At 30.4% G+C, this 17,503-nt stretch overlaps 2 protein-coding genes across 3 annotated transcripts in view; both read right to left on the reverse strand.

The window, feature by feature from the left end:
- Positions 1-51: 51 nt before the first annotated feature.
- LOC106618013 (uncharacterized) lies at positions 52-2,600 on the reverse strand. Its single transcript, XM_070109415.1, has 6 exons — positions 1,945-2,600; positions 1,731-1,875; positions 1,444-1,658; positions 638-1,354; positions 492-572; positions 52-419 (listed from the first exon to the last, which is right to left on the reverse strand). The coding sequence occupies exons 1-6, from the start codon at positions 2,164-2,166 to the stop codon at positions 249-251; spliced, it is 1,551 nt and encodes a 516-aa protein (XP_069965516.1). The 5' UTR covers positions 2,167-2,600; the 3' UTR covers positions 52-248.
- A 1,119-nt stretch (positions 2,601-3,719) lies between these two features.
- The window catches only part of norpA (no receptor potential A), a 130,906-nt gene continuing 117,122 nt past the window's right edge, over positions 3,720-17,503 (reverse strand). For both annotated transcript variants that reach the window (XM_036359587.2, XM_036359588.2), the window contains exons 8-18: positions 16,802-17,038; positions 15,743-15,909; positions 15,461-15,671; positions 15,276-15,369; positions 15,051-15,215; positions 14,637-14,994; positions 13,493-14,552; positions 13,219-13,422; positions 12,996-13,152; positions 12,073-12,162; positions 3,720-7,611 (exon numbers count right to left, since the gene is read on the reverse strand). In XM_036359587.2, the coding sequence (XP_036215480.1) occupies positions 7,543-7,611; positions 12,073-12,162; positions 12,996-13,152; positions 13,219-13,422; positions 13,493-14,552; positions 14,637-14,994; positions 15,051-15,215; positions 15,276-15,369; positions 15,461-15,671; positions 15,743-15,909; positions 16,802-17,038 (2,812 nt within the window). In that variant the 3' untranslated portion in view covers positions 3,720-7,542. The remainder of the gene's footprint in view (positions 7,612-12,072; positions 12,163-12,995; positions 13,153-13,218; positions 13,423-13,492; positions 14,553-14,636; positions 14,995-15,050; positions 15,216-15,275; positions 15,370-15,460; positions 15,672-15,742; positions 15,910-16,801; positions 17,039-17,503) is intronic.

The following is a 17,503-nucleotide window of genomic DNA, read 5'->3' on the forward strand; positions in this document are numbered from 1 at the left end:
TTAATTTTTTGCTTTATTAACTACTAAAATTTTTAACAAAATACACATTAATGCATTTAACAGCACATAATTATTAATCAGTATATATTTATATATGTATGAATATGTATATATAAAAAAACATTTTATTTTAATAATACATGTAAAAGCAATATTGAATAAAACAGCAGTTACTACACCAACAACTGTATATTGCCATTAAATATTATATGCACCATATAGTTGATATACTGTATTTAGTAAATGACTTAGTGGAGCACTTTTTTAGCAAAGTCCGAAATATGCAAAACACCGAAACGATCTGATGCCACTTGTAAATTTTCACCATTCACCATTTTTGTGTTGATGTGTGGATTGTGTAGTTCTGTGATGAGCGTACTGCATGCGGCCGCAGGGTCGCCGGAAGAGGTGAGAGAACCCTGTAATCAAAAAGTAATTATTTCATATATAAAAATACTATTACAGTAACATTATCAACTAATTAAACCTACATGCCAGAATTCATTACCAGGCAATGCATTGCCATCCCAAGCATACGATTCCACCACAAGCATATTCTCAAATTCAGATTCCTAAATTTTTTATATATAAAAATTATGTATATATTGGCACAGTACTATTATCTTTAACAACTTACCAATTTCTGCGCTGGGTTCCTATTGCTAAGGAATATTCTAATGCCACCAGCTGGATGTGACTCCGTGGCTAATACACCACCATCTGCAAGATTAGCGCATGCCGTCATGTTAAAATATGAAAAATGTACCACATTAATGTGTATCAAGCACGTTAATAGTTCTTGCAAACGTTCACCAAAGGTCTCAAGAAAAATTGTATCTTGATGTTGGAACGCGCGCCAGGCGCCTAATCCAATGCCAACTACATGTAGATACACTTGTTTGCCAGCAGCAGCGCCACGTGCGTTAGCCTCCAGCAAGAGTGTATCGAAAGATATAGCGTTGCGTTTCTTCATCATAAGATTATCAAAAAAATATTTAGTGTTTGGTATTTTATAGAAACGTGTTGTATTTCGACCGGTCATATTTTCGTACAGCAAATCTTGTTGTTCATAGAAATTTGTCCACAAATAGCGATAATTAACCGCAGCAATCGTTGCATTTATGGCTTCTTGTGCTGTATAACCGTAACCATGTTTTTTGATATTTTGCTCTTTGCTCACTATTATGTCCTGCCAGTCCATGGCTTCGCGCGCTTGAAAGCGTGCACCAATAATGCCAACTACAACACCAACGCGTTCTATTTTGGATTTATCCACTTCGATTATGCCAGCGTTTCGACGATTGCCGTCGTTTAAGAACTCCGTGTATGAAGAAACTGATAGAAAAGCAGAAAGCTAAAGGCACATGTAAAAAAATTTAAATATGTTTTTTTCTTATTAGATTAAAAATTATTTGTGCTACAATAGTTTGTAAGACAACTTACTTTCATTTCATCATAGCTTAGCACATCTTTCAGCAGAAATGGCGCTTCCTCCTTCTCCGTACCCACGTCATAAAATTTGCCCAAACCTGTTTCACCGCTAAGCAACAAATAATGATCCAGCGGTCCAACAAAGGAGACGCAACGTTTCTCTAGTAAACGCTGCACCAAAGCTGTTAGCGTCATGCCGGTATACAGTTTACGCTCAATATCTGTGCCTATAAACAAATACAATTAACAAGCAAATGCGGTACTAAAACAGTTCATGTATATTCTTTTTGATCACAGACCGTATTTAGTTTTGTACTCCAAAAAAGCCAAATACAAACGCAACACGCGCTCATGTATTACGGGATACGCAGATGCAATTTGCTTAGTGATTTCTGCATAACGTTCCACTGGCTGACTCATTACACGACACGTATCCGTACCGAACTATTCAATAATATAGTATTTGTATAATATCCAAACAAGCTAATGCATGTCTAGCCATTTTAAATTTACCTTTATTGGAAAAACTGACGATGTTTCCATAAAACTTTCGATACTTATTTGTGTTGCATCAGGTTTGGGCACATCAACACATTTCAGCAGTAATTCCTTACCGAAGTTTGTAAATATCAAAACAGCCGCTCGCTTCGGCCATACTTGCTTCAATTCTGCATTTTCATTTACATCAGTTGCACTCGCGCCAGCTGCAAATATGTTTTTAAACGTACGAAGCATTATTTTCTGCTTACCAAACCGAACAAACTAAATTACTACGAAGTATTCTGCAAAGCAGTTGTGCGAACACTAATTCCCTTCATGTTATTTCATCATAATTTACAAAACTTCGTAATGTACCCTAACTGTTGAAGTTCCGGGAAACATTTAATTGTTTTGTTTTGCTGTTATTGCCGGCTGTTGCGGAAATCAGCTGTTGTTTGCGAATAAGTTCGCTTGTTTGCTTGCATATTGCAATTGTTTTACAAGTGTAACAAAACATATATTTCATTTATTATTAACTAAAAATTAGCATTAGTGTTATAAAAACTTTCAAGTAAAACTGTCGGCACAAATCCAAGCTGTATCGCAGTTTGTTTGTAATTTCCGTTAGCAAAATGCGTTATAAAGTTAATTTTCAAGCAAAGGAACACAACTTTAATCAGGTTTCCAATTGTAGGTGATGCAGTTGTTGCTCCGCGTTGCCAACCGCACGTGCGTTGTATAGAATGCAGTGCTTCTTAAAAATATTTTATAAACGCATAAATTGAAATTTCGGTTGCCTGACAATATTTCTTTAAAGTAACCTTTTAGTTTTATAGAAATAGTAATTTTTTCTATGCTCGTATTGAAATTTAATATCGTTGTTTTTATGCGTTTATTGCACATAAGTGTATGTGTATGGTACCATCCAAAATTTGCATTAACAATTTTTTTCGTGCAAACATTTTTTTTTTGGTTCTTGGTGCAAAATATTGGGTACATATTTTTTTTATTTCGACTCAATATGAAAAATGTTTGAGCTAAGAATATTTAAAATTTCAATGCGCGAAAAAAGATACCGCACCGAAATTTATAAATTAATAACTAAAAAGCCTAATGTACATTTTTTAATAAACAAAAAGCCGTATAAAAATAATTCCAAATTTAAAAAAAAGATTTGTTTATAAATATATACCTTTTGTTTATAAAAAAAAGTATAAAAAACTTAACGCATATTTCATTGGAAAGCTGAGAAAAAATCCTAAACAATAGCCCGAAATACTTTTCCTCGTATACGTTTTCAAGTCGCAATAAAAAAATACGTGTCCAATATTTTGCCTCAAAGAATGCAAAACAAAAAATAATGTTTTGCACGCGAAAAAATTTTGAATATTAATTTTGGATGAAAGGACCCATAGAAATAAAAATAGGAAGCCGCTACTCTATTAATCAGAATTTGCCTCAGTGTTTAATTTGAATTTCTTGTCTAACTTCGTCTTATAAATACTTGCTTTAAACTTTGTGCCAAATGGGTTCTGCCGATAGCGGATCACTATAGCATATAGCTGTCATACAAACTAATCGATCAAAATCAAGTACTTGCATGGAAAACTTTTGTATTTAACAAGATAGCTTTACGAATTTCGGCATAGCTTAATATCCAAGACAACACTGCAATCTCACAATAAATATTTAAGATCGCACCACTATAATCGATCAAAATCAAGTCCTTACATGAAAAATTTTTTCATTTGCAATCGTGGTTGACGTATTTTCAAGTTTAATAAGTGATTAGAAAAAATAAAACAACATTTCTTTAAGATAGTAATTATTTTTGCTTTGGTACTCGTATTTTTCAATTTATTTCATAATCATATTATATTAGTTTTAACTTTTTTTCTTAAAGTATTGTATAGTATGCCTTTGCATTGCAATAAAATGTTTTGCCTCATAAATCATAATTAGTTTAAAATATGTATGTATATTTTCTTTAGTTTTTACATAGATAGGGACGTTAATAAATGTTGGCAACGCGAAATCTTTTCAAAATTTTCTCAACTTTTCATACACGTTTAGCTTTACTCCTCAAATTCTGTTTCGTTATTTTTTTTTTAAATAATTTTTTATTTTTACAAATAATCGTATATTTAGTGTGTAGTGAGTATAGTTTCTTTTTTTGTTATTTTAATCATCAAATTTTTCTACGCAAACAACGGTAGTTTTCAACAAATGCGCACAGAAAAGTAGAAATAAATTTGCTTTCATTTTTAAATAACTAGTTAGTTAATTTTTACACGCTAAAACTTTTCATTAATATGCAGCATATTTTATACTCCTCTCAGATATTTGCTTCGGTTTCAGTTGCTTCGCTACTTAAAAACTAACAGTTTGCGACTTTGGAAATAATTTTTTTTATTTGTATTTTTTTAAAATATTTAATACAAATTTTTAAGTATTTGCTTGTTTTACTTTCTTACTTCTTACTCCTTTTCTACTGCCTTATTTCTTTTTTCTTCAAACACACAATTTTGCTCATTTCTTTCTATATACGTAAGTCAATGGCATTTCTACGTTCACTCCATACATATAAATGTGTTAACATTAAGAAATAAATCCTTTTCAATTCATAATTGCATTTCGTCAGGGAGCTTTTTTTTCTTCTCGAAACTAAAACTATTGTTTAACTAAAGTATGTAAGTATGTATGTGTGTAGCTTCTAATGGGCTTCTATTTATTTATTTTTTTAAGCTAACGCATTTACTGTTAGTTTTAGTGTTTTTTGCTATCTTATTATTTCACCTGAAAATCTATAGAATGCATACAGTATATGCTTCCATTTAAGTGAAATTAAATATAATAAAAATTACCATTCATAAGTTCATACGCAGCGCAAGTTTCGAGAGTTTAAAAATACGTAGTACTTAAGTTCACTAAACATTTACTACCATAATATAGTGTCTATATATTTATATAATAAATTCAGCTAGAGTTTTGAAAATTAATGCACATATAATAAACATTTGCAAGCGTAAAGGTAAAAGAATGTGGTAACTGTGTTGATGCGCACGCGTTACCAACTACGGCGAAATAGTGTAGTGGTAAAAAGGAAGTGAGTGCTTGCAGTAAAAGCTGGTATATTGAGAAAAAATTAACAAACTAGCGAAATTACGGTTAGTTTATAATATTTTTGCTGTGGTGAATTTTACGCGAGAGTTTTACTTGCATGTAATTATTGTAAAACAAAACATAAGGTATCGGAAATCATAAAAAGAAAATAATAATGTAACTTTAATAAATTTTAATTTAAGCTTAGTGATTTTCAATCAAAAAATTTCAAAAAAAAAAATTTGTTATTACTATATATTTCAAATATTCGTGTTAATTAAAGTGTGGTGAATTTCTTAAGGGGTTATATTCATAATGAAAAAATTAAACAAAATTAGATTTTTTTTATATATGTATATATCTAATTTACATAAATTTGAGAATATTCTACGAAAATTGGAAGTTGATCCGTCACGTAGTTTTGGAGATATGAGCGTATTTGGCGACCCGCTCACCGCTTTTTTAAGATTAAAACACCGATAATTAAAGTCCATGAAATTCACTACTCTTAAAAAAAATAATATATAGATCTCAGTGCGTTTTTCCTGACTAGCAAGTGCTTATAACCTCTAAGTCGCCCTCAACCAGCCGTTTTTTCAAGTGCAAAGTTTTGCAATTTAAAATTTTGTAATATCGCTTACAGTTTTAATTTTCATTTTGTATATCTTTTTGATCCTACTTGAAAATTGTTTTGATGCCTCGTGCAATTCACCACAAATTTGTTGCGTTAATATAAAACATTTCTGGAATATAAATTATTCACTTTCTTTACTTTTTAGCTTTGTTAAATATCAGCTGTTTGAAAATATTTATTCGAGATTTTTGTGTTGAAAAATAGATTTCCGCTAAAAAACCATACTTTTGAGGAACATAAATATATTTTAATGACTTTGCAGTGATATCAGCTGTTTTTTTTGCATTCTCCAATTAAGTCAACAATTTATAATAAAAAAAAAATTTTCAAGTTTCACATAATTTGTTCTTCTGTCATATTTTCACCGCGCTGACAATCAGCTGTTGCAACTTCACCTCAACTCACCATATACGCACTTAAACAATATTTCGAATTTTCGTTTACAGTTTTGTTGCAAATTTTTCTTTTTTCCGTTTTTTCGCAGTTTGGCATACGGTATTTATGTTTTGGTGTTACAGTTATATTTTTTTATATACTAAAATCTCAAAATGTCTATATGTAGGTTATGTATGTACTAACGGTATACTAAGTAAATAGGTGGAGAGGCGGAAACTCAAGTTACTGGGTATAGTTTGTATGTAACTAGTACACTTTACGGTTATATTAACTCGGTAATAATTGAGTACTGTCTATATTTTGGTATTTTATTTATATTTTTTTTTGTTTTTTGGTATTTTTTTGATACTTACAATATAAATGTGAGTTCTTTTTATTGGTAAAGTTATTAATGTCTTTACAACTTGCTATTTCTTTACGGTTTTGCTATTGTTCAATATGTTTTTTAGAATTAAATTTTATTTTATTTTAGAAATTTGCTGTTTTCAGCCTGCAACAAGTGTTGTAAACTGATTTTTGTATTGATTTTAATTTTTATTTTTTTTAATGAACTATTGAAGTGTATGTTGTCTCTTAATTTTTTTTCATTAATGTTTTCACATTATTTTTTTTTTTAAATTATAATTTTATTTTTATAATTTTATTGTTTTTTTCTTATTTTAATACATTTTTTAAATTTGTTTTTATTAATATTTTTTGTTTTAATTTTTATATATATTTTTTTTTTAATTCTATTTTTTAATATTTGCATTTCCATTTTCAATTTTTAATTTTTTCATTTGTATTTTTATTTTTATTTTTTAATTTTTTTTATTGTTACTTTTAATTTTAGTTTTTTTATGTACATTTTTTATTTTTGTTTTGTTCTATAACTTTACTAGCAAATACTACGTAAAGGGGAAACATTAAGTGTTACGTAATTAGCTGTTGTTTACGCATTTTCTTTGTTTTTTAAGGTTATGTTGCTTCGTTTAAGGTTATTTTGACTTTTTAAGGATACGTTGCTTTTTTAAGGTTATGTTGCCTTTTTCAAGCCTATTTTCACTTTTCACTAGTTCACTAATAATTCTTATTTTTCTTTCAGTTAACGCTAAAGTTAGTTTATATATTTTTTATATATTTATATATAATATATATCTTCATTTTTTGCATAAATATATGTATAGAAATTTCACGTTATCTTATTATAAATAATTTTGCTTCAATATTCGCTTTGAAAGGTTTTACATAGAATTACATTCTAATCTGTAGTTTTCTGTTTTTTTTCTGTTTTTTGGTTTGATTTTTAATTTATACTTTTTACTTGCTATAAATAATTAAATAAATATTAAATACTTATTATTTCGATTGTATTTAAAACTTTCGCATAAGTGCTGCCAACAGCCGTTTCATTTCCATGACAGGCTTACACTGTAAGCGTTTAATTTTTGCCACCACATCTTCATGTCACGTTCACACCAATATTATAAAAGCGACTGCTCTGCTGTTATAGTTGCATTCTAGGCATAGAATTCAGACTTGCCTTGTATTTTGTAGGCCTCCTCCTCCATTTTGTACATATCGAGTAACTGTTATTTGAGGGAAATGCAGAAAGCATAAGGCGTGTTAGTTAGTTTTTGACAGTTATGTGACAGTAAACAGTTGACAGACAGTAAAATACAAAAGTGACGTTCACTTTACTGCAATCACTTTATTCATAATTCTACAGCAGCTCTTTTACAAAAGTAGGTATACCATACAGTTAAACAACTAAATAAATTAATTTGCTAATTACAAATAAGAAACGCGCAATTATATGTAACGCTAACTCGATAAATACAAATATTTTTTGCAATTTGGCTAATGAACACAAGACTTACAAAACTAAAAATTGAGTTTAACAACATTTAGGCAAATAAATAATTTACAGTGTAATAGTAGAATTTTTTGGGGAAGGAGAAGTGTGAAACATATACACATGCGCGTGTGTAACCGTTAAATCGCAGTACGGTTACTCATTTGAAAATGAAAACACTACCTATTTCAGCTACATAAACATACATACAAATAACAACAAAAATAATTGTTTTAATTAATTATTAAAACTTAAACTTTTACTTAATTATTACAAACTAAATGTTTAATTAAATGAATTTAAGCAATAGATTAAAAATAATGACGCTTTTTTAATATTTAATGAATGTTACTTTGAAATTTTTAACAAATATAACACTTTTTCTTATAAATTCTTAAAAAAAAAATACTAAAGTTTAAAATTTTATATAATATATTAAAAGCAGTATATGTTTTAGTGCTGTGTTTTAACTGAATAAAATTTGAAGAGCAGATATCTGGAAAAAAATCAACAGATAAACTAAGAATAACTTAATTGATAGAAAAATTTTTATAAAAAATTACTTAGCAAAATTTGAAAATTTTTTTAAAATAAAAAAAGGATATAATTAAAAATTTTCAAAAATTATAAAACAAAAAAAAAGTTATATATAATTATAATTAAAAAAAAAATCATATAATAGTTTGCAAGTTTTTAAATAAATAAAAAGGAAATCATTAATTAAATTAATTAATATTTTTCAAAAAAAAAAAATATATTTTTTTATTATAGTTAGTAAATTATTAGAAGAAAAGAATATAACTAATATTTTGCCAAAATTAAAAAAAAATATTTCTTACTATAGATACATATAAAAAGAAAATTATCTATTTAATATTTTTCAAAAATTAAAGAAATCATTAATTAAATTAATTAATATTTTTCAAAAACAAAAAAAATATATTTTTTTATTATAGTTAGTAAATTATTAGAAGAAAAGAATATAACTAATATTTTGCCAAAATTAAAAAAAAATATTTCTTACTATAGATACATATAAAAAGAAAATAATCTATTTAATATGTTTCAAAAATTAAAAACTAAAAATCATATTTTAATAGGCAAAAGTTAAAATTTTTTGTTAACAAAAATTTAACCTAGAAATTTAATTAAAAACATTTATTAAAAATATATTTTTCTTTTAGCTAGCAATCGTATTAAAAAAAAAATACCAAAAAAACTTAATTTGTTTTTTGATTTTGTAAATTTATTTTTAGTATTGTTTTTTAACTCAATAAAAGTTTATGTAACAAAATGCTATAAAAAATGTGTTTGTGAAATTAAAAAATTAAACTAATTAAAGTTTTGACAAAAATTTTTAGTGTCGTTTTATATCTCAATAAAAGCTTATGCAATAAAATTTTTATAAAAAATTTCTTAGCAAAATTTTTAATAAAATTAAAAAATAAGTGTAATAAATATTTTCACATAAATTAAAGAAAACCAAAAAGGAATAATTTTTATTTAGAAAATTTTAAATTTTTTTTAAGCAAAAACGTCAATTCTAATTAAAATAATATATTAAACATATTTGTACTACGCAAAATGCAAAATATTTTAGTTCCTATCTATATCCTTCCAATTTTAGTAAACCGGATTAATTATTTTATGAAATGAAATAAATGAAGAAGTAAAAAATAAAATTACAATTTCTCAAAATAATTAAAAAAATTTTTTGCTGGCGAATTTCAAAAACTATTCTTAAAAATTTAATTGAAATATTAATGAAAACGTAGTTTAAACATTTTTTTACTACATATTTTAGCTAGCAGTTTAGAAAATTTTGAATTTTTAGTAAAACAAAAAATAATTTCAATTAATATGAAACATTTCTAAGAAAAAAATCAATTTGTTTTGTGAGTAAAATTTTTAGTATAAAGAAATCTAAATTCGAATTAAATTTTTTTTGAAAAAATACGTTAACACTCTTTTATAAAATATCTATCATTTCATTGACATATTCATCATCATACAAGAAATTATTTTTTAATTACTTCATCAAAATTGAATTAAAAAGTATTTTACATTTTTTTTTCAATAAAATTCTAAAATTTTTAATTAGAAGAAACAGTAACACTGAATAAAATTTATAAAATATATTAATTGTTAATTTTAAAACAAATTTAAAATTTTATAAAATCAGGGGTTAAAAAATAAAATATTTAAATTTTGTTTTCTGGTAAATTCGTAAAAATATTTTTCAGAAATACAAATTGTGAGTGAAAAGAAACATAAATTTTAATTAAAATTTTTTAGAAAAAATACTTTAACATTTCTTCATAAAATTTTTAGCCTGGCAAAAAATAGTTTGAACAATTATTTCATCAAAATTAAATTAAAAAGTATTTTTTTTTTTTGCCAACAAAACTGTAAAATTTTGAGTTAGAAGACACAGTATTACCAAAAAAAATTTTCAGAATGCATTAATTTTTATTTTTACATATAAAACATATTTAGTTTTTAGTTTTATTAATTCAAAGATTAAAAAATATTCCAAATTTTTTTCTGATAAAACTACTTCAGGGTACGCTTTCCAAGTTGGACCTATTGTAGGTCAGTTTATTTTCTCCCTGTCCCAGGCAAACCTATGGCTTTGTGGCCACCATCAAGCTATTTTGCTCACCTCATTTTTTACTCAGTGGAAATATCTTATTTTAAATAACTAAATAACCTTTTAAATAAAAATTTGATTTTTTAGTTAAGTTCTAATTAGAATTTCAACTAAAAAATGTTAAAAATTATTTGAATAACAAATTATACTAAAAAAAATAGTAACATTTACATAAAAAATAAAATATTTTTTGCTAAGTAATTTTTTTTTGAAAAGTTTTAGTACTAAAAGATGAAATGTAGTCACACAATATTTGTTGTTACATTAATTAAAAATATATATATAATATATGTATTCTAAAATTTTGTACTCCACCAATCTTTTAATTTTTGATGTCGGCAAAAATTAATACAAAACTTTTTATTTTTAAATTGTTTTTAAGAAGCAGAACTTCACGATAATAATAATTTTGGTGCTATAAACAGCTGTATATAGCTACATATGTATGTACTTATGTATGGGTAAGAGTTTATTTTTGAGCACTAGTGGCTTGTTAGATTTTAAATTAAAATACAAGCTAAAAATACCATTCAATAAAAAAATGATATTATTTAATTGTTTATTAAGTACTATTTTGTATCATCAGATTTTCTGCATAGCCCAAAGAATCTTATTTTTTAGTTAAAAATTTAGTACAAATTCTTAAAATTTAGTACAAATTATTAACATTTAGTACAAATTATTAAAATTTAGTACAAATTAATAAAAATTAGTACTAATTATGCATCTATGCCAGTATTAGATTATTGTAGTAAAGGTCCGATTTTTCGTAAACTTAAATAAAGGACCACTTTCGTTGAAAATTTAGTACTAAAATGTTTAATAAAAATTTGATTGCTAAGTTTGTTCTAAAATTGGTAGTATGAACGAAATACTTTAAATCTTTAGCCACCCTAAAACTTATTTAAAAATATTTGGTATTAAATTTGTAGTACAACATGTTTTAGTACTAAATTTAAAACCAAAATAAAAACAACTATGAGCAAACATTCTATAAAATAATTATTATGAAATAACAAGCTCTTTCAGGCTACCATCTATGGTATAATAGCTTCAGGACCCTGCCGAAAGAGCTCATTTACATATTTGTTTACTACTTTTATTTTTAGCACCAAAATTAGTTATTAAAAGTTTTTAGGCTGTAGTTTTCGTACACCCATTGTACATATATTTAGCCTTTTGTGACCATTACATTCGTACTAAAAATTTCGACTACTATTTTCTAAAAATCAAAGCAGAAAACACAAAAATGTTGTTGTAAAGTATATAATGTGTGAGTGTATGTACTTAAAGACAGGTTAATATGCAAAATATAATTTTACTTTTTTTTTTTAATAACTACTACTACATTACTACAACTGCTACTATAATTACTTTGTTATGTAATTTAGCACACTCTTTTGAGACTGCTTCATTCAACAAGCACAACTATTTGGTCGCTAAGATTTCAATACTACATATTTTTGTTATTTGTTTCTAACTGCATTAAAGTACAGTCTCAATACTGGTTATAGTGTCGGTTTGCTGGAGTGTTTCGTTTAGTACCTTTTGCACATCAGTACTAAATTCCTCGACTTGTTTGCCGTGTGCAATTTTGAGTTTTTCCATAGCACGTCCCTGTTTAACACCGATTTGCTGGCGGAAAAGAATAAGTGAAAGTAATATTTAAAGACTTTCAGAATTTTTTTTTATACTAAAATATTTAAATACATCTCTGTGTTTCGAAAACTTTAATGGTGGAATATTTTTTTAATATAAAAAATTTGATTGCGAAATTGTTTTGCCTGGAAAGTTGTAAAAATTAGACTTCTTATAGGAGAACCAAATATAAAAATAACGGATAAAGGGCTAGTACTTCCAAACATTTAATTTTGTTAGTCTAAAATACAATACACTTTAAGGTTCTAAAAACGTTATTCTGTTGTTGGCATTGCCTTAGAGGCCGACTTCAAAAAGTTCCTTTCGAGTTTTGGTCTAGTAGCCGCCATTTTGTAACAACTGTACATACTGTAATATTTTATATACTTGTACTACTCAAATGTAGTCTATTAAACCAAGGAAAGTTGTGGGAAGTAAGACTTTTTGCTGTAGAACCTACTATAGAGATGACTTAATGGGTAAGGCCAGTCTAGGATTAAAAAAAAAATCGAATTTTTTGGCTTAAAATGCACATCAGCGTTCTAAAAACTTTTTTCAATGAGTGGAATTGCCAGTAGAAGCCTACTTGATAATCGTTTAAAAGTCTAAATAGTTTTTTTTTATATGCTAAAATTTAGTCTAGCCTAAAAGAGAGAAATTCGATTCCATTTTCTACATTGTAAGAATAAATTGTCAAAGTTAGACCTCTTCTTAAGCGCTCTGGACTAGTCTCATTCCTCAAGCTTTAAACTTCACTAATTCGAAACTCGAAGAACTTCTAATATCCAAACTTAACAACATCTATAGTTTAGCATAATATTAAGCCTCACCTTTTTCTCTTCCATAAAGCGTTTGATATTATTTTGTCGTTTCTCACGCAATCGTCGATCTTTCTCATTCTTTGTCTTCAATGTTTTATCATTTTGCACCTCTTTGGCGGTATCAGCCGACATTTTGGCTTGCTTGGTATTCAAATCCTTAATATCACTGCAGAAAATTAGACACAGAAAAGGGTATTTATTGAACTCAAACACAATTTTCTTTCGTCCTTACCGCGCGTGCCGCTCCTCCAGCTGCTTCACCTGTTGCGCCTGCACGGTCAGCATTAAAGCCTTCATTGCTTCTTGCGAGTCCTGTACATGCTGCCGCAACATGTCCCATTCCTCTTTCTTATGTTTGGCAATCATTTCGGTCCACTGTTGCGTCTGTTCGGTGATTGCATTCTTGATCGTGGTGTCGTTGCGTATTTCATCTTTGCTGTGGAGAGAAATTAGCAATTTATTTTCATACAAGTTAGCATTACAACCATTTCAAATTGATTTCCAACCTCTTGCCCTTGATTAGGCGATCGATAGCCGCATTCTGATTCTTCTGCATGGTCATGCGCTCCTTGGTGTGTTTCTTCTTAAGCGTATCTAGCTCTTTGTTTTGCTTTTTGGCCACCTTTTGGAAGCCCTTCTCACCACGCAGTGATTCTAACGTGACTGGCTCGAATACCAGTGGTGGTTCTTTCTTCTCCTCCTCCTTGGCTTTGCCCGCATCACGTGCCGCACCGCCGCTCTGTTCTTCAATGCCCAGCGCTTTCATTTGTTCATTTTGTTTTGCTGCAGCGCCCGCAAATCCTCTCGGATCCGACAGCATGGCCATGAAATCTTCAAAGCCATCAGGTACATAAATCTTTAATTCGATGTTGACGAAAAGCATAGGCAACGACATTGGGAAGTTCGCTTCGGTACGTAGTGATACGTGACGATAACCGGCCTGCAGACCGTCTAACGGTAATATACGCTGTCCGATCATTTTACCGCTCTCCTCATAGACGCCGAAACGTAACACAGCCAAATCGGGCAACACCACTTTACGAAAGACAAACGGATCCTCATTGTATACGGGATTCAAACCGTTGTTAGGCACCAAACGTGTACGAAACTCTTTCTTTACTGTGTCCGACGGCAGACCGAACATGTCGACTTCGACGTAGGTGCCGACTTTTTTATCGGACAAGAATTGACCGGCTATAATTTTCACGGAGCACTGCGCGGCGATGACACCGTCCACGGGCGCATCGGCAAACGGATCGAAATCCTTGTCTGAGCGACGCATAAAATCCGGCTTGAGCAAGTAGCCACAGCCACCATTATATTCGAATTTACCCTGATTCAATTGCATAGGCAGATCGGAGGTTTGGAAATTGAGCGAGACCATCTGACAGCCAGCGTTCCAGAACACTTGTGGCATATAGTTGGAAGAGTCGGCGCGTGTGCCTTTTGGGTAAATACGCGACATTTGACGTTTGTTATAATTGACAAAGTCGATGGAGCTCTGTTTAAGATAGTTCATGCCAGCCGCTTCGGCGAACGACGACATGTTGTGAGCGATATTCTTCTCTGTAAAACAAATAACAGCAGAGAAGAGTCAAATGATGTTTTTCTCAACAAAACAAAAAAACCAAAGAAAACTTGCACACTTACCGATAGCCTTATCGAAGCCCTGGAATTTAATGGGCTGCGCATAATTAACCATCGATGACAGCCAGGGGTGTACATTCGTCGTGGAGCCGCTGTAATTGACCGCTGCTGCTTCCGCCTCAGGCGCGGCACCATCCGCGCCAGGCTCGCCTGCTGGTGGTGCCGCGGCAGCCTCTGGTGGTGGCGCCGTTTCAGGTGGTTTGGCGCTCGCATCTTCCTCCGGATCGTCATCGGTCTTCAGTTCACCCTTTAACCAAAGCTCCAATTCGACCTTTTCGACTTCCGGCTTCATGCGTTTATTCTTTATTAGTATTTTCCGTTTCAATTTATTAGGCGGTGGGAGTGGCAAACCAGGATCGAGCTATATCGATGTAACAATTAGCGTAATGTATGCGAAGCACTTGATTAATAACTCACCGGATGTTCGGGCAACGGTTCTTTTAGTAATAATTCACCAAAGAAGTCATCACAGTATTTAGCTAATTTATATTGCTGCGCACGATTGCAGTGATTCTCAAAGGATAATATAACAGGATAGTCGGAGGAGACAAATGCACAATCGGCGATGGCTTGAATGCAATCCTAAAAGATAAACATATAGTGATGACTTAGAAAAGAGTTCATAAAAGTCGTATTACTTACTTTGAATAGAATTTCAGTACAGTAGGCGTGGCCGTGAGTAACGATGGGCTCCTCGTCTTCACCCTTGCCATTCCAACAGTCCAACTCGACGCATCTGCATGTGAGAAATTAGTAAAAGGATAGTGTAGAGTCCGCAATCTAATTAAAACTTTTTGTGCTAAGTCATCCTAGCCTCTTAAACTCACCTACAACCCGCCAGTAGCGTCTGTCGATACATTTCAACTGAACTCTTACCACCGATTTGGCGACCCGACAGATAGGTATTATGCGAGCTATTGATATAGTAATGAGCCAACGGATGATCCATTTCCATATACATTTCCAAGCGATCCAAGAACACGGGCGCATTCTCATCGGACATGAGATAACGCTTAAAACCATCCATCGACAATTGACCTGTATGTATAGATACATATATTAACATAACTGTTAAATTATCAAAGTCTGTGTAATAGTTTAGTACGCACCCGCCTTCTTATTTTCCTCATTCAATTCATAATCGTTGATAATCTCCGTGCAACGCTTCTCATCATAGAGCGGATATAAAATTTCATTCATACGTGGGTCACGTTGCTTTTCATTCATGAACTGTACGAACTGTGCCATCGAAATGACTTCCGATTTACCCTTAGTGCTGTTCGGAGTGAGGGTGGAAAGGTAAAGACGAATAAAATGTTGAAAAGTAAATATAAATATTATTTGTACTTGTATATGGTATATAAAACGTAAAGAGTAAATAAATAAACACTAGGCGATGGTCAGAAGTCATGTGCTTAGCTGTCATATACTTCAGCTAAGTTAGAGCTCTACCGGTTACGTAGACCCCGACTGTCATGGCAACGGTCAGTCAAGTTAGTCGTATAAGAGAGTGGTGTATTGTATTCAAAACTGTCAAAAAATGTAATAAAATACTTTCAAAATCTTTGATTTTTCAAAATAGATGTGTTGCCTGGTTTGAAATCCGAAAAATCGCCGGGGTTCATTTGACACGTTACCTCTCTTTGTGGTAGGAACCTGAGGGTGTTCTTGGTACTCTACCCAAAACTTTCAAATAATTTCGAAAATCATATATATCTATATAAATACTCTTCTAGTACGAAATACCGAAGACTTGCAGAACTCTTTTTATGGTAAGAGCTCTCTGACAGTGACCTGATCCCAGTATCAAAAACGACAAATAACTTACCAAAAGTGTTGCCGAATTTTTCAATACTTCGGAACTCCTTTGTTTATGGTAGGAATAATTCAAATTAACCGTTAACCACCAACGCTAGCTCTTATTTGATTTCAAATCTCTTACTACCAATCTGTACAATATAAGTCTCACTAATGTGTCGTATAAGAAAGCAATTTTAAAACCAACTCGTCGATTTGAAAACACTCGATAGACTCGAGTAAATACATTGTTCGTCAAAAAGTTTAAATTTTTCAACTTTGGGATCACCCCATCATCAAATACATATACCTATAACCACATAATTACATACATATATATCTACTCACTCATGACCCCATTCACAACTTACATGGAAGTGAAAAGCTCTTCGATGTCATTGCGTGGGCACACCTTGTGGTACAGCGCATAAAACTTATCGAATGTGAACTCTTCCTTCGTCATGGTGGCACTCTTATCGTCCGGTAGTCCGACATCCTTAAAGCATTGATACACCAGCTTTTCCGTTTTGCCGGACGCAAAAGTTTTCGCTACCACTTTAATGGGTATTTTGCCACCTTTTTCCACCGAAAAACATAAACGCATCCAACTGTGTGGGGTAAAAAAGTTGTACAATTAAAGCGTGAATCGAAATATTTATAAATAAATAATAAATTTGTTGAGTAAGACGACTATAAGTGTGCGTATGTATAATATTTGACATGCAAGGCTTTGACATTTCTGAGTTTACTGAAGCTAAATTTATGAAAGCAGTACTTACCTCAAGCTCCGTTTAAACTACTTACCATTAAGTAACGAGAAAGGTGTGAATGCTATTAGCCGATAATTGAGTTAACGATATCAAAAAGAGAACAGTTACTGACATAATAAATTAATATAGAAAGAGAGCTCTACAGAATTCGATACGAGATACTTGTATAACCACAGTTTAAAGGAAGATAGCTGTGCTCTTTTTTTCTCCAGCAGTTTGACTTTTACCAGCAATGTCGTCGAAAGAAAACTTTCTTCGTAATCAATTTTTCTTGCTGAAAGTTTATCTGGGCCAAGGTGTCAA

This window comes from Bactrocera oleae, chromosome 5, assembly GCF_042242935.1.
Source record: "Bactrocera oleae isolate idBacOlea1 chromosome 5, idBacOlea1, whole genome shotgun sequence".
Lineage (NCBI taxonomy): Eukaryota > Metazoa > Arthropoda > Insecta > Diptera > Tephritidae > Bactrocera > Bactrocera oleae.

Bases quoted from the DNA above. Each gene is read 5' to 3' on its own strand.
- LOC106618013 (XM_070109415.1), bottom strand. From the start codon at position 2,166: ATGCTTCGTACGTTTAAAAACATATTTGCAGCTGGCGCGAGTGCAACT. The intron at 1,876-1,944 runs GTAAATTTAAAA...ATTATTGAATAG, and splicing joins CGTCAGTTTTTCCAATAAAG to TTCGGTACGGATACGTGTCG. The intron at 1,355-1,443 runs GTAAGTTGTCTT...ATGTGCCTTTAG, and splicing joins TAAGCTATGATGAAATGAAA to CTTTCTGCTTTTCTATCAGT.